We start from the raw sequence: 20369 nt of genomic DNA, 5'->3' as shown, positions 1-20369 counted from the left end.
TATATTATATTATATTATCATTCTATGATTTATGAGTTATTAGAGGAGAAGTGAGAAAAGGGTATAGGGAAATATAAGTTTTACTTCTACCTACTCCTTTTCGGACACTATTACTCTTGTTTTGTTTGTTATTATTTTGTATCTGTTTTTATTTATTTATATGTTTGAAATAAAGTCTTTCATTCATTCATTCAACTCTCGCGAGACTTCAGGCGGATATCTCGTGTTTGCTTCATCCTTGTGGCTCTTTGCAGAAGGGCACGGAGAGACTGAAGGTTGGCCCGGTGTGTTCAACAAGACTTCCTCCTGCAAACATGCTGTCCAGGCTCGTTATTGTCTCAGGTATGCATTCATCTCGCTTTCATTGATTAATAAACTTCACTAAGCTCTGGTGTAACTGAACTGTCAAGCAGCAGAAACTAGAGTTTAACGGTGGAGTGGAGCTGAAGGGTAAAGAGGCCTCACACTCAGACACATGCTAATGCTAATGCTAAGTAGCTTAACTACAAGCAACATGCACCCTCTGAAACTGTAGCTAGTTTATTGATTATATATTTATATAGACAGTTATTGTTAATGTTTTTGACTGTGTAGCATGTACTGTATTTCTATAACTACCAGTTTGTTACAGCTGAGTTAGAACAGATAGCTAACTAGCTAGCCAACCAAAGCTATTGAAGCTAGCTGCTAGCTGTGCACTCCTGTAAATGTCACCTCTCTGACAGCTGGCTGGGGTCTGTTTTATGCTCTTTATGTTTGTATTAAAGATAAAACTCCACTGGCTTCACATTGCAAATCCATAAAAAGTGTGTTTTTTATTTTAATGCTTTCATAAGTTTCATTTGAAGCCAGCCTGGCTGCTACCAGACATTTATATGAGTTGATATCATGCCATCATCAGAGTATAGAAACAGCCTCATCCTGTAAACTGGGTTTCTGTTGACCTTTGTCATTGTACAGTGAAGTTATATCCAGTTTATTACGTGTGATAATACAACTGTCCTGCATTTAGTCCAACCTTCATGAAGGTTATAATGGTCAGCATTTGTTGAAACAGTGTGGATCAATCAAGAAAATAACCAACAGATTAAACATTACTTTTTAATTTATGTGATTGTCTCTTCTGTTTGCAGCCAGTGGCCTGAAAAGCAGCGGCCCCCTTGGAGCTGGGTATGTGTCTTGATAAGAGAAGTTGTTTTATTTGCTGTATTTGTTTCTAACATGATGATATATTTTAGCAACAACAAATATATCTTAAATATAAGCTATTAATAATGTTGTCTCCCACAGTCTGGTCCAGGCGTCCCGCTCCCTGCACACGTCGTCCCAGAGTCTGGCCCCAGTGCCCGCTCTGCCAGAGAAGGGAGGCAAAGTCCGTCATGGCATTTTCCCAGAGGAGATTTTCCAGCTCCTGTACCCCAAAACTGGAGTCACAGGTCAGTAGCCAGGAGCAAGACTCAACTATCGGTTATTTCATTTCTTTTATTTTTATTTCCAAGCCTTTATTAAGTGTTGCATGAACATACAATTGCATCATCAGAGCTTTTATAAAAGGTGAAAAGGTATACGTTTCCTTTATACAAAGACATTATAAAAAGCGACAATTTATATATTGCTAAACACCAAAACAGCTTACAAGAGGAAGAAAACAAAATGAACACAACCATAAACAGACAAAACAAGACAAAACAAAAACAACCGGTTATTTAAGTTCTGTTACAAAAAGACAAGTAAAACGCTGAGTATTTGAATATCTACCTAACAAAAAATATGATCTATTCATTCTCATTAACTCAAACACAAACATATAAGCAGAGTAGACGGTTTTCTGTCCTTAGTTTAATAACGCAGCGTCATGCCTGTAATTAAACGTGTCAACTCAGATTTTTCAATAAGTCATTGTATGTGCAAGATATGAATAAGTAGTCCCAAGAAAAGTCTTAAGCCCTGATTTAAAAGAACTGAGAGTTGAAGCAGACATCAAGTTGTATGTGAGTTTGTTCAGTTATGTGGTGCATACATTACAAACTGAATGCTGCTTGTCCATTTTTAGTTTTGACTCGTGGAACAGCACACAAGGCTTATGGTTATGTTGTGATGTAAAAAAGGCTTGGTATCTCATTAGACGTCAGCGTGTCAGTCGAAAGCTGAAGTCAAGTTCTCACTACACAACTTTCAAAGTCGTCAGATCGCAGTACTATTCACACACACACACACACACACACACACACACTACACAACCTACTGTCTTGTAATGGGGACTCTTTAAGTCGTTGTGGTTTTCACACAACATGACTGATCGGAGACGGGGTGACACACAACAAGATCTTTCACTGGGAAGAATCCCCGATGAGGTCCCCAAACTACGTTTTGTCACGAAAACGCACAAGAGAAATAAACAGTAAATGACGTGATACCATACGTGAGGCACATTGCTGATGTTGTTGTTGGCACGTGTTTACAAAATAGCCTGTTTCCACACTCTTTTTTTTAACTATTTATTCCTCTAGGTGCAACAACAACTTTGCTCCATGTTGCAAATGCAACACATACAGTAAGTTAGCTTGTAGCCGAAGTCCCTGACAGGTCCAGATATTTAGCATGCTAGATATCTGGAATGTGTGTGCGAGGCAATGGCGCGCGTCCGTGAGCCTCTCAGCTTGTGTCTTTGAGCAGCTCATACATGACGCTCAAACACTGATGTGTGAGCGGCGAGCCAATGACAATTTGCCTGATCTGGGGCTAAGTATACTTCCTGTAAAAAGTATACCACAATACATGCCTGGTGCAACATGACCCTATGCCACGTTGACACTATCTGTGAGACAGAGCCGTGTGTGGTTTAGGACTGTGTCCCACTAGTTTTTTTGTTGATGTATTTTACATGCTTTCATGCTTTTTATCTCCCTGAACTTTTAAATTGTCATCAATCAATTGTACATTGTTCTTTTTCTCACTAGGACCCTACATGCTGGGCACTGGCCTCCTCCTCTACATGCTTTCCAAGGAAATCTACGTTATCAATCACGAGACCCTTGCTGCCGCTTCCATCGGCGCCGTCATCATCTATGGTGTCAAGAAATTTGGTCCAGGTGTTGCAGCTTTTGCTGACAAACTGAACGAGGTGGGCTGGCAACCATATCGATATGCGTTATCTTTTTATTTCTGGCTAATAATTGGATACTTTAAGATTTCAGATCAGTGTGTTTTTTGTGCAGAGGTTATTGTTCAAAGATAATTGGTCCTTTGTGCACAGCCTTTACAAGCACCCCTGCTAACCTGCTGTGTGTGTGTTTGCAGGAAAAAGTGTCCATCGCTCAGGAGGTGAAGGACGTCGCCATGACCAGCCTGGCTCAGGCTGTTGAGGAGGAGAAGAAGGAACAGTGGAGAGCAGAGGGAAGATCAATGCTCTTCGACGCTAAGAGGGTAAGCATCATCGACCTGTCCATTTGATATTTTCCAATATATTCGCTGTTCATAATGTACTTATTCATATTTACACAACCACCCATATTGACTGCTTGAAGCTGCCCAGCATCATTGTGTGATCTTTGACGTTTATCGACCTCTGCTGGCAACAAGTAGGAATTGCAACAACATCACAGAGAGGCCAAAGAAACCTGCAGTGGCTACTGGGAATGTGTGGAGTTGCAATACAGTGGAAACCGCTTATTGTGATCATGGTTACAGTGATGAACCGCTTATATGGATCAAAAAGCTTGGAACAGAATCATTCCTATACTAATGCTGTTTAAATAATTCACTTATAGTAATCAAGTAGTCCGCATTTCATACATGACAACATATGGAAAAACATTTTAAAACTACGTTAGACTAACGTTAATTTAATTTTTTGTTTTTTACTTTACTCGCCTGATACTTTGCCTCGCGGACCATCTGCTTTCTGGCTGGATAACGTTACCTGTGCTGCGTGCACATTGATATCATGATGGGGAAAATGAATGAAAAGCGAATGAGCACAGGGAAAGCACCTGTGGTTGCAGTCGCCCTCGTCAAGTGGATTGATAATGCCTCGTCATGTAATGCCCCCAAAGTGAAACTTTGCTGATCCTCAACCAGCTCTGCAACACGGGGGGCTATTCATATAATAAATATAGAAATGTCAATTAGATGGTAATCTGCATGAGAAGTGATGCACAACAACAAAAATTCACCCACTTGTAGTGAGCAATTTGACCCAGACAGACGTGATCACTGTAAGCAGTTTTCTCCAAGATATTAATTTATTTTTCTCCTAGTACAGTGGAAACCGCTTCCACTGATCACGTCTGTCAGGTTCAAATTGACGCGAATCAAATTTGAAACTATACTTTGTCACTTAAATTGCAACATTAAATGCCAAGAATTTTAGAAACCCAAGTGTAGGCCAGATATTTCTACAGTGTTGACTCCTCTCTTCCTCTCAGAACAACGTGGCCATGCTGTTGGAGACCAACTTCAGAGAGAGGCTACACATGGTGACCCACGAGGTGAAGCGGCGTTTAGACTACCAGGTCGCCCTGCAGCACCTCCACACCCGCATGGAGATGGAGCACATGGTCAACTGGGTGGAGAAGAGTGTCGTCGGCAGCATCACTCCTCAGCAGGTCAGTCTTATTGTGTCTGAAGCCTCCATATGGGTGTTAACGTGTGTGAAAAGAGTTTTTTTGGGTAAATTAAGATTTCAATTTACCATTATAGTCTTAATTTTAATAACTATTCAGATTAGAGCCAGATTGTTTTCATGATCTAACATCTGGATATCAAACCTCAATACTGTTCTGGAAACTCCTGTAGGATAAACTGGGCTAACAAAACACGTTTAGGGATTACTACGGTTGTGTTCGAAATTGATACTAAGTCAGGGTTCTCCACTAGTGCATACAACGTCCAGCTGGGTTTAAATAGTAGCCAGCTGAGGACCTGGGCGATGGAGGCGACACATATTAAGCGGGGAGGTCTGGGGCGAAATTTAGAACATCAAACACTTAATTTCCTGCATTCTGGTGGTTTTTTTTGGAACCAATTTATGGTGGAAATGTCTTTCATTTATGAAAAGAAAAACACAAAATTCAGGCGTCAATTCAAAATATAAAAATATAATAATATCATTTCAATATCATCTAAATCATTCTGTGCTGCATTCAAATATTTATTCTCCTGTAGATCAACGTTTCTCATTTAATGTTATCTCTGCTGAGTCAACACACATGTTGACATGATTCACTCTTCGCTCCTCTATTGTGCCTTTTTGTTTGGGGAAAAGTATTAAAAAATAAAAATTCTAAACTTAAAATACTTAATTACAAATATCACCCGCTTTAGGGCCACGTCGGGGTGCTGCATCGCCCTGTCGAGGTTTATTTCACAACAATTACCGGCTCACTGTACTTTACCCCTTACTGAAATTGCATTTTCTATAATTTTTTTTTTTTTTTTTTACATACGTTTATATTTTACGACGTAGTATTAGGGCCACATTGAGGGAAAACAAATCTGAGATTCAAGCATAAAGTCATAATATTACGAGAAAAAAGGTCATAAATTAATGAGAATAAAGTCATACTATTTCAAGGAAAAAAAGTCGTAATATTACGAGAATACGAGAAAAACAGTCGTAAATTAATGAGATTAAAGTCAAGGGTTAACTAGAAAATAGTCGGAATATTACAAGAATAAAGTCATAACTTTACGAGAAAAAAAAGTCATAATTTAATGAGAATAAAGTCATACTATTTCAAGAAAAAAAGTCGTAATATTACGAGAATACGAGAATAAAGTCAAGACTTAACGAGAAAAAAAGTCGTAATATGTTCCTCACACGTTCCTCATTTTCACCCAAGCGGCACGCTGCTCTATTTCCCCTCTAAAATAACACGTAAAATTACTACTTCAGTATATTATGACTTTATTCTCATAATACTACGACTTTATTCTCGACATCTCAGATTAATTTTTTTTCCTCAATGTGACCGTAATACTCCGTTGTAATATTTGGCTTTTGTCAAATGAAAAAAGGTAAAGAAAAATAATAGTTGGGACTTGTAAAAAAATTTACCAGCGCTATTCATTGTTTCATTATTGATTAACTTAACCAACATAAGAGAACATTATAAAAGCAGTTTTCTTACAAAATGGTAAGAATCACAATGATACATTATTGTGAAAACGTTATCTAACTGACCTGTGATCAGCTGTTCTTACTGTCTTGTACATACATCACTTCTTATCTGTGTGTTTATATGTTTTTTAGGAGAAAGAGAGCATCGCCAAGTGCATCACAGACCTGAACGTTCTGGCCAAGGCCACTCAGGCCAAAGCTACAGTCTAAGCCGTCAAGTCTTCAGAGAAGACCTCTCTAAACCTCAACTCACGGTCCCCAGACAAGACGTTCACTTTTCTTTACAGAATAAACTATTTCCTCTTTAAAGATTGTCTCTGTCGATGTGTTATGGGTGTGTACAGTATTTACACGTCAGCTGGTAGTAAAATAAATGGTTCTCTTAATCAACCTGTTTGTTTCTTTCAACTTTTACTTTAACCTTTGCTTATGTATGTTGTCAGTGACGTTTTTAACAGCCGTAATAGATTACACTTGAGTTGGATAATTGCATAATGGCATTTTCTGGAGCACTTGAGACCTTTGATCGCTCTGAAGGAGATACTGTGAAGCATTTCTAAACCTTTGGACTCATAACCAGCCTCAGATACGCTTGCCTTTCACCATACCTCTAATACTTATCCCCTCGAAATGACAAATCGAGCCAAGCCTTTTGATCCGTCACTCCCCGTCACATCGTTGCACTTTGATCCTGCAGACTTCAAGCAGGAAGTCAAGGAAATTTTCTCGGCAAGTCGTCTGCGTGAGGAGCAGGACGCTTTCTGCTCGGTAGAAAATCTGTTTTTAAAAGAAAGGAAACGATGACAGCGGAGCAGAGCTGACACCGACAGGTAATGAATAAATGATGTAAAGGTGATTATAATGAAGGGAGGTTAAATAAATCTCGACTGATTGCATCATGTCCTGCTCAGAAATGTGTGTTTGCTCTTTACAGAAAGTGGGTTGTTGACAGGAAACTCATCTTGCAGCCTACATTCAATCCAGGAGGTTAGTGACACTTTGAATTTAACCGTTTCTGTGTGGCCTATTTTTGCTGCATTGGAGCAGGTGTTTGTAAAGTTTGTGTAAAAAAAAATACCCTTTATTGATTTACTTATTCTGATCCAAGTCCAGTCAGGAGTTGAAGTCTTCAAGACACAGATTAATAATTACTGAATCTTTGTTCATTTTAACCATTAATTTATAACCGTTAACTAACTGGGAATTAACCTTTTTAGTGGTTTCTTATTACTTCTGTTTAGATTTAAGTTTCAAAGCAAAGTTATGTAACTTCTGCTGAGTAACAATCACAAGATAACAGTTAAATATAATGTAATAAAGTTTATTTAAAGGAACAGTGTGTAACATTTCAGGTGTATCTATTATCAGAAATGGAAAATAAAATACAGCTGTTTGAATCCTCTAAATGTTAAGAAAAGGTGCTTCAGAGTTTCCTTTCTTATCTCCTTTAGTGTAGGAAACACTGGACCATCCTTTACCAAAGGAAAGGAGAGAATAACATCCCACAATTCCTTGCGGCCGCAACTTTTAAAGCGACGCACCATTCAGCCGTTCATGAAAGCAAACGATATGCTTATCTTGCATATTATTTTCATATACTAATTAGGATTCATGTTGATAAAGATGAGTGGACAGTGACAACAATTTTGTTACACTTTATTTCTATTTATTTATTTCGAACAAGAAAAAAATAAAAACAAGAATAACATAAAATGAACAGTAAACATATAGCAAACAAATAATCAACATAAATAAATATTACTAACGAAAAGAGAGTAGGAAGAAATATACATTTAATGATTATACACCTACTCTGTAACTCAAAAAATAACTCATCATATAAACTTTTGTGGTAGCCTGAAGGTTATTTTTTTTTAATTTCAATTCCAACCTTGGTTATGAAGTGGTATTTTTCAGCGGTTGTCCAGATTATGTCAGATAATCCTTTATTATAGGTTGACATAAAAATATTTACTACACGTCTTTGTTGAATACTCAGTTGTGATTGGTCAATCACGGCGTTCTATGGTCTGTTATTTCTTTATAACAGGCCGTTGCTATGGACGCAGTACTGATGTCAGACTCTGGAGTACCGTTTTTTGTGTCAAATTATTGATTTCTTAAGTAAGTAACCGTGTAATAAGCAGGATAATGTACAGTTAGCGGGTCATTGTTGTGAAATAAAACCCCTTCAGAGCGATACCGCACCCTGACGCGGAGCGGAGGGATGGACCCCGACCCCAACACCCTGTCAGGGTTTATTTCACAGCAATGACCGGCTCTGTGTACGTTATCCCTTTACATATGGTGCCTTCAAATGGGGTGGTGTTTACCGTGTTCACGAGATGAGTCCATATGAACGCCCCCCTCATGTCGTGTTCACGACCTCGTAAGTGGAAAGTTTTTGAAAGCTCAGAGTTCACGAGTTGTGACGTGTTTGTTGACGTTGTCAGAAATGACGGAGACCATGGAAGTTCATTTTTCGGCGCATAATAAGTGAATACATTGTAATTTTAGTTGTATATTGTAATTCTTTGTAATTTTATAATATGTCTGAAAATGTTGATCCCAACGGCTTCATCTTCTTCTTCTGTCATTATGCGTTTCCTACATCATGTTACCCGCTTGCTAGCTTGCTAAATTGTTAGCCTCTGTGGCTTCTAGACGCCGACAGTAATGTTAATATTGCGGTTGCTCAGCAGCTTCCCATGTCGTAAACACGAGCTCACGAGTTTCATTTTAAGCACCATAATATATCCAGAGGTGTAGACGTCCTACACACTGTACCTTCAACACTGGCTGACACCAGCCACCCTAAAACACTGGTCATACCAGACCAAGTGGAACTGTAGCAGTAAAAACCTCTGAGGGTGCTGAACTGAGAAAAAAGTGTGTTTTATTGCTTGTGATTTCAGCTTTTAATTAGTAAAATGTGTTATTTTGGCCTTCAAAGTCTTGTTTTAAGATGTCAAGATCTGTAAATATCCCAACTGGGTAAACAGATCCTTCATGCGTGATGTGTCTATGCAACCATCTGTCCTGGTTTCACATGAAACGGTGTCATTTTGGCAACTTGTAGATTCACAGCAGACATTTTGGCTCGTCATATCAGGAACAGCACAGGTGTTACTCATGACACTAACGATGGCTCTGTGCTATTCAGAGTGACGGTGGACGACACCAGGAACCTGAAATGGAAGCAGCTAAATGGATTAAACCATCCTCTGCTTTTCCTACTGTGACAAGTCAAAATGTCCTCTGTGAAAAAGTCCTTTCACCAGCATGAGAATCATCTTTCCTTACAGGTCGGAGTGACTCTGAAGGATTCTTTTTCAATCTGAAGTTTTAACTCTTCTTAAAAGGACAGACGTAGTTTGAAGATGTTTGGAAACAACGCACCTTTCTCGTATGCCCCGAGGTTAGTATGTATCATTCGAGCACTAATTAGTCTTTTTAAAACTCTACAGTATCCACACCCTTTCATGATAAAACACTGCTGTGTTGTGGTAACTGTGTGTTTATCTTCAAGTCACTGTGCTTTTCTTCCACCTCAGGGGTTTCTCACCGGAGGACCTCCCTCAGCAGAGGAGAGCTTTCTATCAAGATGACCAGAAGGCTGCTCCGCTGCAGAGAAACAACATGTCCAGACCCAGTGGGAAATCAATATACAGTATGCTCAGATATAAACACACCTCTCACCTTAGTATATTTTCATTTTTGTGGGAACAAAATGTGTCAGAATAGTTTTTTTTAACCCTCTGAGACCCACAATAGACCCGTTTTTGTCTTTTTTAGGGGGGTTCAGAGGGTCTTTAGGGGGAGATAGCAGGTCAGCAGTAGATGTCACATAGAAGTGGTTTCATCACCTGAAAACTGGGAACCTGAAGATTAATTTGAGATGCAGCTCGGCGCTGTGTGTCAAGTTATTCTAGTCATAAATCAGAAATATAAATTAATTAATAAATAAATCCCCATGCTCTATTATGTCTCATAAGTCGTTGCAGCAATTTTTTGGGTTGATACTATTTGTTACACAGATTTGGTGCTAAATTTAACCATTTTTCACCACTTGAGAATTGATAAAAATTATCAATAATCCCTCCAAAATACCACATTAAGACACCAAGACCTTGAGGAACACTATAGAAAAAACCATGCTGTGATTTGGTATCAAAATTTTTGACGTTTTGGAGATTTCTGTAAGAATTGCATTTTTCTGCGATTAGATGGCGAGCACTCCATCCTCTGAATGCTCTAGGTCTCTAGTTTGTGGCTATAACGTTTCATGAGGCTGTGATTATCCTAGAGGTCACCACAGGTCATTTTATACAGTGAGGTCAAGTTTAAAAAAAAAAATGTCACGACAATGAAATGTCTCCTGTGGGGACTAACATCATCACACATGAATACAGTTGGGCTCATTGGATCCACAAGAGTCTCAGTTTTACAGTGATACCCAATTTATGTAATTCCAAGACTGTTTATGGACAACAGTATCCAGAAATATTTAAATACACCATTTTAGAATAGGAGAAAATAAGACATTTACATAAAACTGCATGTGATTATCATAAAGTGGGCATGTCTGTAAAGGGGAGACTCGTACCCATAGAACCCATTTTCATTCACATATATATACACATATAGGTTTTCTAGTTTGATATGATATCTGTAGCTTCACTCTAGCCCTAACACTGAACCTGCTACGACCTCTGATGTAATGTTCTTGTCATCAGTGCGGAGGAAGGACTACTCCGAGGAGCTGAACAGAAGCCCGGACAACTTCCACGTCAGAGTGGAGGTAAATGAGTGTCTCCATGTTGGTGCAGATTTCACACAGTACAACCTTTTATCTCTCTTCCATCCATGACGTCTCCACATTGAACTCCACAGCACCTGTTCACCTGCGAACTGGACGGCCAGGAGGTGAAGACGCTGGACGACTGCTTGGCCAAGCTCAAGAGGCTGGACGCCAAAGGTCGTCTGTGGCCTCAGGAGATGATAATGGAGGTTCAGGGTGGATATCTGCTGCTCAGCGACATCGAGACCAAGGTTGGGCAGCTACACACTTCAGATAGAAAGTTACTTAAAGGTCCCATATTATGCTCATTTTCAGGTTCATACTTGTTTTTGGTGTTTTTACTAGAACATGTTTGCATGCTTTAATGTTTAAAAAAAACTTTATTTTCCTCGTACTGTCTGCCTGAATATACCTCTATTTACTTTCTGTCTGAAACGCTCCGTTTTAGTACATTTCAATGGAATTGCAACGGAATTGCGTTGCTAGGCAACAGCTTGGGTCCATGTTTACTTCCTGTCAGCTGATGTTATTTACATACACTGCAACAGGAAATAAACTGTGACACATTTAGAATGTTTACGTTTAAAACTATGTAATGGTCTAAATATTGTATATTTGTGACATCGCAAATGCACAGAAATCCTGATGGCTTGTTTCAAATGCGCGATTTCTGAACACGGGCCGTGTGTGTTTCTCCGTATATTGAACGTTTTGATAGTTTAACAGTATTTATATAGAACTTACAAACCTGCTTTATAATATAAACGGGATGAAAATGTCACTTTTTAAAATATGGGACCTTTAAACAAGTACGGCACATGGCCAGAAGTAGGGCTGGGCGATATCTTGTATAACACTAGGTTATTTAACTATATATATCCTGATATAAGATTTTCAGTTTCCTGTCATAGAGGAGGAGAGAAACCAGAAAATATTAACATTTAAGTAGCTGGAATCAGAGAATTTAGACTAAATTTTTCAACAAAAAAAAATTACTCAAACCGATTAACCAATTATTAAAATAATTGGTGTTTAATTAATTAGTTGACATCTAATCGATTAATCGTCGCTGCTCGAGTTCAGTGTGTATTAGAACTAGAAAACAGAATCGTGACCATTCTCTGACCTCAACTTTTATCTGCGTGTGAATAATTTAAATATTGATTAGTAACTGTGTCGTTTGTCCTGTTTAATCTGGTCCTAAAGTCGGAGCTGGAGTCGCTGCCTTTGAGCTGCATCCTGCAAACCAAAGCTGTGCTGGACAGCTGCGCCTACAACTCTCTGCTGGCCGTCACCGTGAAGGAACGCAGCAAACGCGTCCAACAGGTGTTCTTGTTCCAGTGTGAGGAGAGCGGGGTGAGTCGCATTTCACCACAAACACTCAGTGACCTTTTGACCTTCTGAAAGCATCCAGAGAAGGGAGGATGTGATGTCTGAAATCAAGGCCGTTCTCTGAAACCATTATCACTATTTCATAACCAGTGTTTTTTAGCTGGTGTCACGTTGGAGTTTGATTTAAAACAGATGTGTTTTACCAGGCGAAGCTCGTCAAGAGTGATCTGGATAAGGCCGTCCAAAGAGGAGGAGGAGATGTTGTGGAGCCACGCAAAGACCAGTCTGACATCAGGTACAACAATCACATCACATCACACTATACTTCCTCATCTTTACTTTAAAATGTGTCAAATATTTATTACAAATGGCTTAAATTATAGATTAAGGTATTCTTTATAACATAAACAAAAGAATCAAATTCTCCAAGAACTACAGTATTTATTATACTTCTATAGTTCTTGAAGAATAGATTATTACTTGAGTGCCAATGTGTTTTCCTTTTACTATTCTTGTAAAAAAAAAACATGAAAAATCCATAATTTATTTCAACGTTATTGAGGCCGAAATGTTGCTGCATAACAGGAATGACAGGAGAAAGAAACTGAACATTAAAATGCATTAAAACTTCTGTCTGTCGTTGATGTTTTCAGGAGTAATCTCGAGAACCTCATCGGGCAACATGCTCCAGGAAGTTTCCGGCACGCTGGTCCTCGTCCTGTGCAGCCGGAGAGGATGCCACCACCGCCGGACAACCCGCCACCACAGTGGAGGAACAGAGAACCAGGTACGACTTCATCGAATCCACTGAAAGGAAATCCCATTCATCTACAACTCTGACATGCACATTTTTAATTTCCTGAAGGTTTATGGATGTGTGCTTGAGATCGATTAAGCAATAAACTATCCAGCATGTTTCATGTGTCAACAATAACTACGTTTACATGCACAAAATAGTCTGTTTTTTGCCCTTATTCTGAAAAAGACAATATTCCTAATAAGCTGTTTACATGGCTAATGAAGTCAAGTCAAACTTTATTTATATAGCACGTTTAAAAACAGCAGCAGTTGACCAAAGTGCTGAACATATCCATAATAAAAATTAATACAAAGCAAACAACAATTAGAGCAAACACAATAAACATAATGTGCACATAACAACAGGGAAAGAGCAGCAGCACAACAGAAAATAAGCTTAATCAAACGCCAGCGAGAAGGGGTGAGTCTTCAGTAGTGACTTGAACGATTCTACGGTCTGAGCAGTTTTAATATGAAGCGGTAAACTGTTCCAGAGATTAGGGGCTCGGTCGCCTCTGTTTTTGAGTCTAGTTCTGGGGACGTCCAGGAGCATCTGGTCGGTCGACCTCAGTGCTCTAACTGGAGTATGAAGGTGCAACAGTTCTGCTAGATAAGGTGGTGCCATCTCATTTAAAACCTTAAAAACAAGCAATAAAATCTTAAAATAAATCCGGAAACAGACAGGAAGCCAGTGAAAACTCCAATTGAGACGCATATTCCGAATGTGCTGTATACATGTCCAAAGAATGCTCCTAAAACCAGAATAATATCAGCATATCCCACATGTCTTAAAGGTCCCATATTGTAAAAAGTGAGATTTGCAGGTCTTTTACATTATAAAGCAGGTTTAAGTGCTTTATAAATACTGTGAAACTATCAAAACGCTCAATATACGGAGAAACACACACAGCCCGTATTCAGAAATTGCGCGTTTGAAACAAGCCGTTAGGATTTCTGTCCGTTTGTGATGTCACAAGTCTACAGTATTTAGACCATTACACGGTTTTAAACATAAACATTCTAAATGTGTCCCAGTTTATTTCCCTGTTGCAGTGAATGTGAATAACATCAGCTGACAGGAAGTACACATGGACCCAAACTGTTGCCTAGCAACGCAATTCCGTTGCAATGCCATTGAAATGCACTAAAACGGAGCGTTTCAGACAGAGGGTGAATACAGGTATATTCAGACAGACAGTACGAGGAAAATAATGTGTTTTTTAACATTACAGCATGTAAATGTGTTTTATTAGAAACACAAAATACAAGTATGAACCTGAAAATAAGCACGATATGGGACCTTTAATCTGAAAATGCTCCATTCGGAATAAAGCCTAATTCAGAATATCTAAATAGAATATGCTGTTTTCAAATTCACAATATTGTCATATTCAGAATAATAGTGGATTATTAGTGTGCATGTAAAAGTAGTTATAGATGTTTGTCTCAAAACAATTCATTTTTGTTTCCTTGTAGAAAATATGCCGCCTCAGCGGGTCTACCCACAAGAAGCGATGACACAGCATCCTGATCTTCATGAACTACAGATCAGCCCAGAGGTCGCTGAGCAGACAGACACGGAGAGGAACACGGTCAGTTATTATAGGTAGTTGATTATATCAGTGATACATTATCATAGATGTCTAATCACCTTCACATCTCAAGGAAAACGTGCTCATACATGATAGTTTTGTAGAAAGCTCCAACATGCCGATAGAGATGGGACGGTGTAGGATTATATCGGTGGTGATCACGATAAAAAACATTCACAATAAGTTGATTGTGGTGAATTTCTTCACAAGAGTGACTTGAAAAAGCTGTCGAGCTCGCTGTCATTGTATAGAAGTGAAAAATAGAGCCTTATTGACATTTTTTTTAAAAGGATTTATCATGTAAGAACTTGCACAATGACTTGCACAATGTTACTATTTTATTTATTTATTTATTTAGCCTTTATTTATACAGGGGGAATTTATGATTTAGGATTACCTTATTTTATTTTAAGTATTTTAATTTATTTTTTATTATTTTTTTTTTTTTTAAATACAATTTCAAATGTAGTTTGATTTAAATAAATAAACCTATTGCACCATTACAAATTTACAATGTGACATATCAAAAAAGAAATTTAATGGTAAGTATGATTAATGATTTATAAACACACAAAAAGAAAAAAATTAGATAATAAATAAATAAATAATTAAATTAAAGGTAGGAGGTAAAAAAATAACCAAAATAAGATTAAAGAAATAAAATAAAGGGTGGAGGGCGGTTGTATCTGTACATATGAAATGTCTGAGGCTTCTATCGTTTCTACCTGATCCAGAACTGGTTGCCAAGATTACTTACTTACTATTATTTTAAATTGTTTGATTCATTTTTCACGAAAAAAGGATGTTCACAAAAAAGATGTAATTTCTATGATGCAATAAAAATATTATTTTCTTAACAAAATGTAAGATAAAAAGATTCCAGTATGTTTTAGTGCCATTTTTAGAGTTTTAACGGGATAATATCACGCAATTATTTTGACCAGGATAATCGTGACATGACAGTTTCTTATCATATCTGATGCCTACATGACGCTGAATATGTTTTGTTTCCATCTTGTGTTCCTCTCTCACAGGACATTTTAAACCACGTTATCAATGATTTGGAGATCTTCATGGGCAAAGTGTCTGCAGCAGCAAACGCATCTTCTTTACCGCCAGAGGACAAGAAGAAAAAAAACGCCTTTAAGAAGAATAAATCTAAGAAGAATGGTAATAATAATAATAACCTTTTTCCAGTTTATATTTCCAAAGACACACATCCTTAAGGGGGAACTACGCCATACATGTTATTCCCATGGTCTAAGTCCAAATAATAGATGTCTGATAAGTGTTTTTCTCTCCTGCAGCACCAGCTGTCAGTCTGCCTCCCTGGGAGGAATACACTGCCTGTCTTCAGAAAATCAAATATGGATTCAATCTGCTGGTAAAAATTCAAATCTTTAAATGTCTCCATAGATTATAAATTGACCCGAGTGTTTATGGAGAGGTTTTGAGTGTGACTGAAAACCTCTCTGTGTTACAGGGCCAGCTGGAAGGCGCTGTGATGAGCCCCACTCCCCCCGACTTTGTCCACATCTTCTTCACCAGTTTAGGCGCGGTGAGCTCCTCTAAACTCTCTGACTGGACCAATCTACTTTCAAAGCCCTCATTTATTCCCAGTGATGGAAGTGTGATCTTATTTTTCTTCACCACAGATCCTGCCTCAGTATCCTGCAGACCTGCCTCCCAGTGTGCTCTCCCCGCTGCTGACGGACGCCGCCGTGCGGCTGCTCAGCGAGGTCGTCGACCCCGAGGAGGACCAGCTGTGGAGGTCTCTGGGAGACGCCTGGAACTTCCCCAGGTAGGGCGGCCTTATAATACAGTTTTTCTCGATTGTTTACACACATTTTCTGAAAGCATGCCTCATACTCTCAGAACTCTACACACAAATCAAAAAACACACACACAATGGGCAAAACCCCTCAATTCTCCTGCAAAATGAAACTTTACATTCAAAACAATGTTATTTCTTCTCAAAATGGTATTTTGTTTTCAAATGACACACACAAACCATCATATGAATAGACATTTATAAGAACCAGTTGAACACTGATGTGCTCAATGTAAAACACTATGATGAATGGAAAACACTTCTTCTCCATTCATCATAATGACTTAGGCCTTTTTTTTATTCAGTGTTACACTTACTACAGACAGTACATACATAAGTGTGTTGTAAAATATTTTAGAATATTGTTTTTATACTCAGAACACACAAATACACGGTAACAAATATATTTTATTTTCCCCACAAAAACAATGTACACAATGTACATCCCAACCAACGCAAAGTTGCACATACAGTGGTCTACATACAAAACAACAGAGGAATTTACTGTATACAGTTACAGTAAAAAAAACGAAAAAAAAAAACTATGCTCCATCATTCTGTTTCGGTCTGGCCACAGCACCTCATCCACATCACAAGCAATGTTTGCCCTTTTGTGCTAAAGCTCTGATTGCTAATTGTAACACTGTGTGACAGGTGTTTGCCCATGTGATGAGTCAGTGTGCATAGTAGGGCAATTGACTTTAGAATTTTGAATGACAGTGTGTTCCTTGTGAAAACGAGATTTTCTTCATGAAAATTGTGCCAAATGCAGAGAATTGTGTGTAGTGTTTTGAAAAAAGTGTGTTTTAGAACTGCAATTTGAGTGTAAAGCAGGAATTGTGCTTGTAGTTTAGCAGAATTGGTTCAGGGGGTTGGTGCATGAGTTACATGTTGTGGTCATTGTGTGTCAAGTACCGGTATTTGTGTGTAAACAATTGAGAAAAACTGTAAAACCCTCACACACCTACACAAGTCTTTTTATCAAGCTGGTAGCCTTCGTCATATATGTATGACCCTCTGATTGTGAGTGTCACCTGCACTGACACGCCCTAACCCGGGCGTAGTGTGTGTGTGTTTGCTGATAATGTAAATATAGGTCAGAGTTAATGCTGCATTCATGTCCTATAGATCAGGGGCTTTAAGCATTAGCATTCGTTTTTAACTTGACTCCTGCCTTCCTGTCACCTCGTAGGTCCAGATGGCCGGACGACAACGTCCCACCTTACATCCCAATGTTCTACGACGGCTGGCAGCCGCCCGCCCCGTCTCGCAGGTCTCCCCCACCCTCTTATCAGAACGGACCAATCAGCAGGAGCACCAGCCAGCAGTTCCCACCCAGCCCCCGTGAGCCGCCCCTCTACATGCGGGTCATTTACGACTTCATGGCCAGGAACAGCCAAGAGCTGAGCATCATGAAGGGCGATGTTGTTCAGGTGAGATGAAAAAAACACGGCACAATAACCTTAACTTGGACAACACAAGCATAATACTTGTATTTCTAACACAAAGATTGCTCGTTGTTGTAGATTAAAAATCACAAAGTCATAGTGAACATTGGAAACTTTTTTATATCAAGCACGTTTGGAGCAGTTTTCTGTTTGTGCTTGTAAATACAAACCATCAGGAAAATTATCCAGACTTAAAGTAAAACAGTCCAAAGTCAAGTAAAGCTGTTTTTTATATTCACCGTAGTCACAATCATTGCTGCCAGTAGCAACATTCAGGTGTTTGACATGTTTCGTTCTTTGGGCTTTTTACAGGTGGTTCAGAAAACCAAGCAGTGGTGGCTTGTTCGTAACAGCCGCGACGAGGAAGGCAACGTTCCTCAGAATGTGCTGGAGCCGATGAAGAGCGCCGGGCCGATGGAAGACCTACCGGTGAGCTGAAAGACACGTAGCTCTGCTGAGTAACCACTTAACTATGGCTATGTTCCAAATCACATTTTTACTTTTAGTTTGTACTACAGCTGCCCTTACAAAGTACATACTGTTACAATAGGGACATACTGCTTTATCACATTGCACCTTGAACTTCGACCCTCTTGCTCATATATGTATAGATTGTGGGTCAGAAACATCATGCTGGCTTGCATACTGCAGAATGCGACCAGATGTAGTAGGACATCCTGCTATTTGGGGACATACTAAGTCTTTTTTTCTGGCATACTAACTAGTATGGGTATTGGAATGCACAGTAAATTTCATGTGTAACATTTTATTCTCTTGGCTCTCTCTCACAGCGGGACACTCGCGGCCCTGTGACCCTGGACATGACCTCCTCATCTGCAGAGGTCAAAGCCTGGCTGGACTACAAAGGTTTCTCTAAAATGTAAGTGACATAATGCATAGAGCTAGGGATGTTTTGGTGAGGAACTTTTCCCACCGGTTAATAACCTTGTGACAACCCCGGTGTTACCGATTACACCGAACATTTTACAAGAAAAGATGATGCTCATTTTATGTAGAGCGCTTACTTTGATCATGAACGCTGGATGGATGTGTGTCTGGTCTCTTCGGTCCAGCTTCCGCTGCAGGGCCGCAGGTTTCCACCTGTGACCACGGCGATTGCCTCATTAACGTTATAGTTCCCTTATAGCATTGGGTTTAAATCTGAAATATTGCCAAATAGGCACTTTTGCTTTTCGCTTCGACACCAAACATCCGCCATCGTCTTGTCTGTCAACTCTCTCTCGTCTCTCGTGTGTGAAATCTGACTCCTGCTGCTCTGAGCACGGAGTGGAAACATTCTCACTTAGTCTGTAGCATCCGTCGATGTATTGATAACATGGCGCTGATACGTGAAAATGAACTAAATCTGTTTTATTTCTCTTAAAAAAAAGCTAAACGACGGTGGCCAAGTAATGTTATTAGGGATGCTAATTTAGAATTTCTTTTCGAACCGATAACCAACCCTCGTTAACCAACAAGATTAGTGCGCTTCATGCATCGGTGCGCCAGCTGCAGTGTTTGAGCACAACTAAATTGTTTTATTTCTATTAAAAAAAAGCTAAACGACGGTGGGTAAGTAATGTAATCGGTGGAACGCCGCCTACTGGGAGCTGTAAGATGTTTGTCCTGTAAATAAGACGTTGAAGCCAGATATTCAGTGTTTCCTGCCTTTCTCATGTGCAGCACTGTGACCAGCCTCGGGGTGCTGACTGGGAAACTGCTTCTGGGGATGACCAAGGACGAGATCAGGATTGTGTGTCCAGAGGAAGGAGGCAAGGTCTTCTTCCAGCTCCAGGCCATTAAATCAGCCATTGCAGTAAGTAATGACTCGTGTGATACTCAAACACTCATAACATCCAGCTGCAGCACATCAGTAATGTTTCACCCTGTTCTCTACAGCTCGCCAGCGAACCATCGTACAACGGCCGCTACTAACACATCAACATCTGGAATTATTGTCTAATTCAACCTTTTGTCTTAAATTATTTGCTTTCAGCATTTGTTATTTAAGAGAAAGCACTTTTACTGAATGAAACTTCTATATCTTGTATAATTTATCACCAGCAGCAATAATTGAGTTAAATTCATTTTATTTTACTGATCATATACTCCTAGTTATTTCAAACAAATTGTACAGTTTTCTTAACTGTGATTATTCTAAAATGTATGCAGATGTTTGTTTAATCCAGCACCATTTTCTGCTTAATAACTACAGTTACATACTGTAAAGATACTGTACACTCTTCTGCTGCATTAACTTATACCCTGTATTATATTTTCTTTTAATTGATGCTTAGTTGTCATGTATCTTACAGAAAGTGAAATTGAATCCCAAGCAAAGTCGGTACAAGATTTATTTTGATCTGTGCAAAAGAATCTTTCAATTGTAACAAGTAAATTAAGTGCTTTAAGTCAAATTAAAGTTTCTACAAGATATCAAAACAAA

The 20369-nt window shown here is 39.0% G+C and overlaps 2 protein-coding genes across 3 annotated transcripts; both read left to right on the top strand.

Moving 5' to 3' along the window:
• The first annotated feature begins 207 nt into the window (after positions 1 to 207).
• atp5pb (ATP synthase peripheral stalk-membrane subunit b) lies at positions 208 to 6511 on the top strand. The gene is made up of 7 exons (XM_037772378.1): positions 208 to 342; positions 1134 to 1170; positions 1291 to 1436; positions 2961 to 3124; positions 3301 to 3426; positions 4428 to 4607; positions 6254 to 6511. The coding sequence occupies exons 1-7, from the start codon at positions 315 to 317 to the stop codon at positions 6329 to 6331; spliced, it is 759 nt and encodes a 252-aa protein (XP_037628306.1). The 5' UTR covers positions 208 to 314; the 3' UTR covers positions 6332 to 6511.
• A 168-nt stretch (positions 6512 to 6679) lies between these two features.
• Positions 6680 to 20365, top strand: eps8l3b (EPS8-like 3b). 2 transcript variants are annotated; one of them, XM_037772365.1, is made up of 19 exons: positions 6680 to 6951; positions 7056 to 7108; positions 9427 to 9539; positions 9676 to 9791; positions 10858 to 10922; positions 11015 to 11173; positions 12129 to 12278; positions 12461 to 12549; positions 12908 to 13041; positions 14529 to 14644; positions 15679 to 15814; positions 15952 to 16028; positions 16128 to 16202; positions 16300 to 16445; positions 17668 to 17908; positions 18236 to 18352; positions 18715 to 18803; positions 19607 to 19739; positions 19823 to 20365. In XM_037772365.1, exons 3-19 carry the CDS (start codon positions 9502 to 9504, stop codon positions 19856 to 19858), a joined length of 1917 nt encoding a protein of 638 aa, XP_037628293.1. In that variant the 5' UTR covers positions 6680 to 6951; positions 7056 to 7108; positions 9427 to 9501; the 3' UTR covers positions 19859 to 20365. The 2 variants fall into 2 exon arrangements, with proteins under 2 accessions (XP_037628293.1, XP_037628294.1); XM_037772366.1 differs by lacking the exon at positions 7056 to 7108.
• The last annotated feature ends 4 nt before the right edge of the window (positions 20366 to 20369 follow it).

Source organism: Sebastes umbrosus, chromosome 6, assembly GCF_015220745.1.
Source record: "Sebastes umbrosus isolate fSebUmb1 chromosome 6, fSebUmb1.pri, whole genome shotgun sequence".
NCBI classification, from domain to species: domain Eukaryota; kingdom Metazoa; phylum Chordata; class Actinopteri; order Perciformes; family Sebastidae; genus Sebastes; species Sebastes umbrosus.
The sequence above is the reverse complement of the archived record's forward strand: the minus strand, read 5'-3'. Positions and strand labels throughout refer to the sequence as shown.

Coding starts and splice junctions, on each gene's coding strand:
- atp5pb (XM_037772378.1), top strand. CDS start 315: ATGCTGTCCAGGCTCGTTATTGTCTCAG. Junction 343..1,133: donor CAGGCTCGTTATTGTCTCAG/GTATGCATTCAT, acceptor TTCTGTTTGCAG/CCAGTGGCCTGAAAAGCAGC. Junction 4,608..6,253: donor GCAGCATCACTCCTCAGCAG/GTCAGTCTTATT, acceptor TATGTTTTTTAG/GAGAAAGAGAGCATCGCCAA.
- eps8l3b (XM_037772366.1), top strand. CDS start 9,502: ATGTTTGGAAACAACGCACCTTTCTCGTATGCCCCGAG. Junction 9,540..9,675: donor CCTTTCTCGTATGCCCCGAG/GTTAGTATGTAT, acceptor CTTCCACCTCAG/GGGTTTCTCACCGGAGGACC. Junction 16,029..16,127: donor AATATGGATTCAATCTGCTG/GTAAAAATTCAA, acceptor TCTGTGTTACAG/GGCCAGCTGGAAGGCGCTGT.